This window comes from Macadamia integrifolia, chromosome 6, assembly GCF_013358625.1.
Source record: "Macadamia integrifolia cultivar HAES 741 chromosome 6, SCU_Mint_v3, whole genome shotgun sequence".
Lineage (NCBI taxonomy): Eukaryota > Viridiplantae > Streptophyta > Magnoliopsida > Proteales > Proteaceae > Macadamia > Macadamia integrifolia.
Genome location: NC_056562.1, coordinates 23,145,309 through 23,152,289, shown reverse-complemented (window position 1 = coordinate 23,152,289; position 6,981 = coordinate 23,145,309). Strand labels below are relative to the sequence as shown.

General features: G+C 39.1%; 2 protein-coding genes across 2 annotated transcripts in view; both read left to right on the top strand.

Moving 5' to 3' along the window:
* Positions 1–5,082, top strand: part of LOC122080845 (ras-related protein Rab7) — an 11,748-nt gene extending 6,666 nt beyond the window's left edge. The window contains exons 4-7 of the mRNA XM_042647716.1: positions 4,052–4,198; positions 4,288–4,368; positions 4,514–4,659; positions 4,779–5,082. Of these exons, the coding sequence (XP_042503650.1) occupies positions 4,052–4,198; positions 4,288–4,368; positions 4,514–4,659; positions 4,779–4,848 (444 nt within the window). The 3' untranslated portion in view covers positions 4,849–5,082. The remainder of the gene's footprint in view (positions 1–4,051; positions 4,199–4,287; positions 4,369–4,513; positions 4,660–4,778) is intronic.
* Positions 5,083–5,454: 372 nt separating this feature from the next.
* Positions 5,455–6,731, top strand: LOC122081167. Its single transcript, XM_042648166.1, has one exon. The coding sequence runs from the start codon at positions 5,805–5,807 to the stop codon at positions 6,342–6,344; it is 540 nt and encodes a 179-aa protein (XP_042504100.1). The 5' UTR covers positions 5,455–5,804; the 3' UTR covers positions 6,345–6,731.
* The last annotated feature ends 250 nt before the right edge of the window (positions 6,732–6,981 follow it).

The following is a 6,981-nucleotide window of genomic DNA, read 5'->3' as shown; positions in this document are numbered from 1 at the left end:
TTTTTTTTTTTTTTTTTGGGTGGGGGGATGAGTTAATGTGACTAATGTTAAGCTAATTACAGGTGTAATCAGCCCCATCCCATTAAGATATAGACAACAACAGCTCAGCCTTGTCCCAACTAAATGGGGTTGGCTCCCCAATGAGATATAGAATAAACTCCAGACAACAGCTAAGGAACATAACCAAATCAGGCTATAGACTATAACTGAGAACAAAACCAGAAATTAGGTCAAATCTGTAAAAACTTGAAAGTCACAGCCGAGGCCTCAGTTGAGACTGAAACTGGAATCAACGGAGTATCTTAATAGGCTCAATAGAACCCCAGAACATTAGCTTAGATAGACCACAGGTTGTAGAGATATAGCTTTCCTTTTGAATTTGGGAGATCTTTAATATCTCGCAAACCAGACCGAGGACCAGGCCTGAAAGCTGGTAGAGTGCTGCTCTTGGGACTCTTGATTAACCTCAAAAGGGTGACTGAAGATGAGCCCTAATCTGGTTGACAAGGAGGATCGCAACAGTCCCAAAACCCTGTCAGATCTGGGATCGATTTGGAATGTAAGCATGGTTTAAAGAATCGGTGCGTATCGTACCATATCAGCTGATACGTATCACTATCATTGGTATTGATACGATACTCAACAATACTATACATTTATTTTATAAAAATTTTGGCTATCGATAAGCATCATATCGTATCGTACAATACGATATTCATTGATACGTATATTTGCCCAAATGAATGAATGAATGAAAGTTTAAGGGTATTGGCACGTATCGGCCGATATGATACCGATACAGCTCAATACACTCAATACGTCTCCTTAAAGGGATAGAATGCCTTTTATGAAACTCGAATCGTGAACAAATGCTGAGGCGAGTTTTGGGGCATTTTTCTCTTCAAAATTACCCCCAGTTTATGATTTTCAAAAAAAAAAATAGGGCGGGGCACCTCTTGTCCCCTTGCAACCCCCATGGCCCCCCACCGTTTTTTGGGGAAAATCACCAGTACTTTTTGGATTACATTGAGTTCAGGGTTCGCTAATAACAAGCTGGTGCACATCATCATCCTAGTCGCTTCTATTCTTATAGAACCTTATCCTTTATAACAATTTCAATTGAATGCACTTGTTTCTCAATATGGTGTTATCCATTTTAGTGTTTATGCATGATACATGTAAGAAACCTCATCCTTTTGAAAAATTTCAATTGAATACGCTTGTCTCTTTTAATATGGTGTTCTCCATTTTAGTTTTTATGCATGATACATATTATATTTTGTTTTTTAATACTGTTTTTTAAATGCAAAAGTGTACAAAAATGTGTATCCTGTCCATTTATGTGTATCTTAACGTATTTCCGATACGAAACCCTTCGATATGTATCTTAAATTTAGCCGACCGATATCGATACTTTAATCCTTGACTGCAAGGCTGAACTTAGGTCTTCAACTGCCTCTAATGTTTGGATCCTTAGGATGGCTTCAACAGGGCTTAAATCACCACTCAAAGATCAAAGATCAATCAGCAAAGAGAAAGAAGTAGAATACAGGATACCGATGGAATAGATGTGGGTGGGGGTAGGCCATCTCAGACTTGGGCCTCTCACCCACAGCTATCTTAGTTATTGGCACAAATCTCTCGGATTTACTAGCAAACAAATTACAAATTTTATTGATTCAATCGTGAATTCAATTACAATCGATGGGCCCTATTTATCTTGGCCTAAGCTTCACAAAATTAAAGTGCTTATTTGGGAAACTAAAACTGAAAGAAAGTCTTACAAAAGGCAAGTTTCAAAATAGAAACTGATTAAGGAAACAAAACTTTCTTAGTCAAACGCTTGCTGGCTAAGGGAAGAAATAAATAGAAACCGGGGATCATATAGAAGCTGAAAGCCTGAAACCAAGTTTTGTTTCTTGTTTTTCATCAAGTCAACACATAGGACAAACTACGGCTGGAAACTGCTGTAAAACCCAATTGGTAGAGAGGATTTCACCCCTTCTAGACGCTTGAATTGATTCTCCTTACTTGCTTGATGACTAGTCTCACAAAGAGAGAAAATTTGAAGACAAAAACTTGAGCTCAAGGGGCCCAGATCTGAACCAGTTTTAATGATGGTTCTGGTTCTTCCTCCTGCAGTAGTGAAGCCCATGCATGGTGATGCAGATATGTCACTTAATGGGCTTATTTTCTTGGAAATGAACCTTGGGTTGGGTTATGCATGTGTTGGGCCTTTGATCCTATGGGTTTTCTTTGTAACGGACCACTTTAATGGGCCTAAAATATGAGTAGAAAGTAAGAAAACGAGATTTAATTCATTAGTTTAATTAGAGTCCTGTTTTGAGTCTATTTTCTTTGTTATTTCAGTTTTCTAGTCAGTTTAGGTTTCCTAATTAGTTAAGGACTGGGTTAGGCCTTTCCTTTTTAATGTTTGACTCTATTTTGAGTCTTCTATATAAGTTTGTAAGCGGCTACAACATTGACAACGAATTTGATTGAATGAAAGTTTTTTTTTGCTATCTGCAAAATTATTCCCCTACCCCCATTCTTCCCTTCGTTCTCTATTTTCTGTTATATTCATCCTATTTGTTCCTGAATCTGATTTTTATTGAATTTACTAAAGATCCTACCTGTGATTGGATCACTTGTGATTTGATCTTACATTACATGGGCTCATCTACATTAGAGGGTCGGTTGAGGTTTGTCCTAACCTAAAGGCCGGGATACCTTGTGATGAGTATCTAGAAGCCTAAGAACTTACTGCAGAGAAGAAGGTACAACCAGATTCAAGAGAATCTAATTATATAGCAATCAACAATTCAGATTGATGGGAGATTCTGGTTGAAGGTCTGACTCTTAAGAATAACTCCACCAAAGAAGAGCCTGATCCAACGGTTGGATCTTATGTACAAGTCCTGTTTTAGAATTAGCAACTTAAGATCCTAAGAACTAGATCTCAAGTAACTTACAAAATACTGGATGGATTCAAACCAACTTCTGGTCGATTGTAACTCTTAGAACAGTAAAGAACTTATCTAGCTATGAAGTAGATCTGATGGCTAGATCTGTCTGAGCAGCTCCTTATATCATGATCAGAAAACCACTAAAGCTCAGGATATCGTAGGTCATAAAAATGCAGGAAAAACTGATATAAATAGATCTTTTTAAACCTCAGTTCAGAATGATATGCTGTCAGAAAACCCAGAAGAACAATGGTTCAATAACAGTGATAAATTAGAAGAATCTGAGAAAAGATTACTAGAAATTGCAGAAACTTATAGAAGAAACAAACGGAAAATATCTGATCTGATCTGATTGCAGAATTTCAACAGTGAAGAAGGGGTTTATAGAAGGAGGATATGACCAGACCTCTCACCTAGCTTTGCTGGAATCCCACCAGCAGTATTGGAATCTCACCAACAAGGCAGTTGAATCATACTACCAAATCTCAAGTCATAGAGACCATGAACAGCGCCAAGCCAATCTCTTTTATTAAAATAAATTGTTTGGAGCTCAATGGCTCTTACGAACTATATGTAAAGTTAAGTGTTAATCTCGTACTCTATGTAGGAAGTAGTGTCTTAAGTAGAAGACGAGAAAAAAGAAGGAAAAAAAGTCACTCTCCAAACCATGGGGAAGGAATTGGAGTGTTTTAACTACATAAAACTCTATCCTATCTAAATAAACTATTACAAGGAAAGAAGATGAAGTAGAACTCTTTAACAAATTAAACTGTTACCCTTATCCAACTAACTAGATAACAAAGCTAACAAAGAAACAAATTTAAAACTCAGTTACAGCACTAAGTTAACAACTGAGTTTAAGTTTTTCAATAGTGCTTCAAGGTCTTCTTCTTCTTCTTCCTTTGATACTTTTTAAGACTACCTATCTGGATGCTCTTTGAAACTGGGCTGCATCACCTTGCCTATTGGGTCTGTATTTGACTTGTATTTTTTCCCATGAAGTGGGGTAATTATTTGAGAGAATTCACTTGTTGCAACCACTTCTTTTATGTTGTGACCGACCTATTTTGCGATCATCTGTTCAGATATGGGATACTGCTGGGCAGGAGAGGTTCCAAAGTCTTGGTGTTGCTTTCTACCGAGGTGCAGACTGTTGTGTTCTCGTCTATGATGTGAATGTCATGAAATCGTTTGAGGACCTTAACAATTGGCGAGAAGAATTTCTGATTCAGGTAATTAGCAGTGCAACCATCTTGAATATGTAGCAGTCTCTAGTTTCTGAATAACCAAAGCCTTGAGATATTTTTTGTTATTTTTTCAGGCAAGTCCATCGGACCCCGAGAACTTTCCATTTGTAGTGTTGGGGAACAAGATAGATGTTGATGGTGGCAACAGCCGAGTGGTAAGCGGGCATTTCTTTTCTTTCTTGTATATTTTCTGACCAGCTTTAAAGCATTGTGGGAAAATTTACTGGGCTATGTTGTTTTCTTGCATGATCTTCTTACAATCTTATCTGTAATTTTTGTATGCTTGTGTTTTGACTTTAGGTATCTGAGAAGAAGGCTAAGGCATGGTGTGCCTCCAAGGGGAACATTCCCTACTTTGAGACTTCTGCAAAGGAGGGCATTAATGTGGAAGCTGCTTTTCAATGTATAGCCAAGGATGCTCTAAAGAATGAACCTGAAGAAGAAATGTAAGTATTCTGGGGCTTTATTTCCTTCTCTTGTCTTGTGTTTGTGTGTGTGCTTTTTCAGAGCTGACAGAGTTTTGTAATATCTTTAGTAGTTGCTGACGTTGTGTTTGTTAATGAAGATATCTGCCTGAGACCATTGATGTTGCGGGTGGAGGTCGGCAACAAAGATCTACTGGCTGTGAATGTTAGGGTGTCTATAAGGAAATGTGTGTTTGTATTGGGATGTAAAGGATACTTCATCCTCCATTCATTATCCAGTAATAATTCAGTGAAGGTTATTAGGGGCTGTATTATATAGTAGGTGTCAAAGAAATGGAGACAATGTGGCAATGGTCTATCTGTATCTCCCTTCCAAGACTATCTATCACTTTAATTTATTAAGACTTACATGCTGATATGAAATATATTCGGTGTTCACATTTATACGGACCCTTAATACATCATACTCTCTTATAGTATCTTCACTTTGCAAGGGAGTCCTTAGAACCCATTGTTCCCTTCGGAGAAGAACTCAACTTCATAAACCAGTCTATTAGGGGACCCACTTCGGATCAAATTGCCCTTTCTAAATGGTTTTCATTTGCTCCAAGGTTTTTCTCACGCAGTAGGTAGCTCTTTCTTAAAAGCTTTTCACTTTAGCACCAAGTTGGTCCAATAACAAGGTGAAGGGACTTAAGATCATGTCAATCCACATTAATTCTGTTTGAAAACTGATGTAGGATTAACCTCCATATGTTGATATGAGATCATATCACATTCCCGGTAATTAGAATTTCCTCACCAAAGAGACTGGTGGGGATTTTGTGAAACTTGTAGTGTAGTATGGGGTGGAAATATGTAGGAACCCCTAATCGAGGATCTAAGTAGACTGCTCAACCGCTCTCAAATTCCTCTGTATTCAATCCATCGAGAATCTTCCCGTTTTGGTCACTCCACTGTGTCATACGGATACATGGCCACATGGGTGGGAAATGCTCCTCAGAAGAAACTGTATAGTGGCTGCCAGAAGATTGAGTACTAATACTAAGGGATAGTTCAATGTTGTGACAAGAGCAAACCACAGTGGAAAGTAAAGAGGAGTAAGCTTTTGATTTCGATCTAAATCAGAGATTCTTTTGAGGGTAAAGGTTAGGGTTACGAGGAGGATGGAAGCAACCGGGGATGAAGGGCTGTTGAGCACGATTCGACCACCGAGACTCGAAGATGCAGGCCTGGAGGACTGCGCTCTTTCCCCTGAAGCCATCAAAGAAGCATTCCTCAAGGCCGCCACCTCCATCAGCTCTCGGGCTTCCTCAATCCTCACCATCGCAGAAGATGAAAAAGACGATGCCAATAGCTGTATCCAGGATCTTGGCCCAAGCGATGCCAAGTTGTCGGATGCGTTGGTAGGGATATCACCGGCACCGACAGCGGCTCAACCGGGACCCTGTAGCAATGAGAAAGGCGGTGGCCTGCCACAAACCTTCGGGAATGATGTCATCGTCGCCGGCGTTGGCGATTCGTTGAGTGATGAGGAAGGTCGGCACAGTGACATCAGAGTATTGGGAACGGAGATATCTGAGGGAGAGAAGGCATGTGTGGACGAGTTACAGGGTCTGAAGATCAAGGAACAGGCTGATCACAAGGATGACGATCAGCAAAACAACGCGGACGAAGGCCCCATCTTAGCTGAAACCTATGTATGAGCTTTGATCAGTAAGGCAGCAAACTATTGCGTTACCCTTTTTTCCCATTTTTCTTGGTATTGTTGCAGCTGTTTCGGAGGACCAATTTGAAATCGTGAATGAAACAATGAAATTTTAGTTGGTAAGATTTACGAGTTGTGATCAGGAAACACCAGAATCTTGCTTAGAAAGAATTACTTCCTTATTGACATTTGCAATGACAAAGGAAGCTGATGCCATCCAAGAAGTGTTAATGACTGTTGATGGGAGAAACAAAACCGGCTGTGTTAATCCAATTCCTCTTTTTTGTTTTATCTGTAGGATTGGTAAGTGTTTTAATTAATTTTCCTTTTCTTCTGTTGGATATTGAGGAGAAGAAATGTTAGTAAGACTTGGATTCAACCTTCAGGTATTGGGAGTGCAACAGAATGGAGATGCTTTAGGGTTCTGATGGCATTCTGTTGAACCTTGACCTGTGCTTCTCTAATGCATCCCCTGGATAGCTTCTTTTTTGAGAATCTATTTTTATTGGGTAAATTGAGGAGTTTTGTAGCTCAACCTTTTCTCACTAATTTACTATTAACTGTAAAAATCCATACTGATGTATGGAAAAATAAAGGAAAAATAACCCATCCGTTGAATCCTTATTGGTTGTTTG

What these genes read in the sequence shown, in the direction of transcription:
- LOC122081167 (XM_042648166.1), top strand. Translation starts at nt 5,805, where the DNA reads ATGGAAGCAACCGGGGATGAAGGGCTGTTGAGCACGATTCGACCACCG.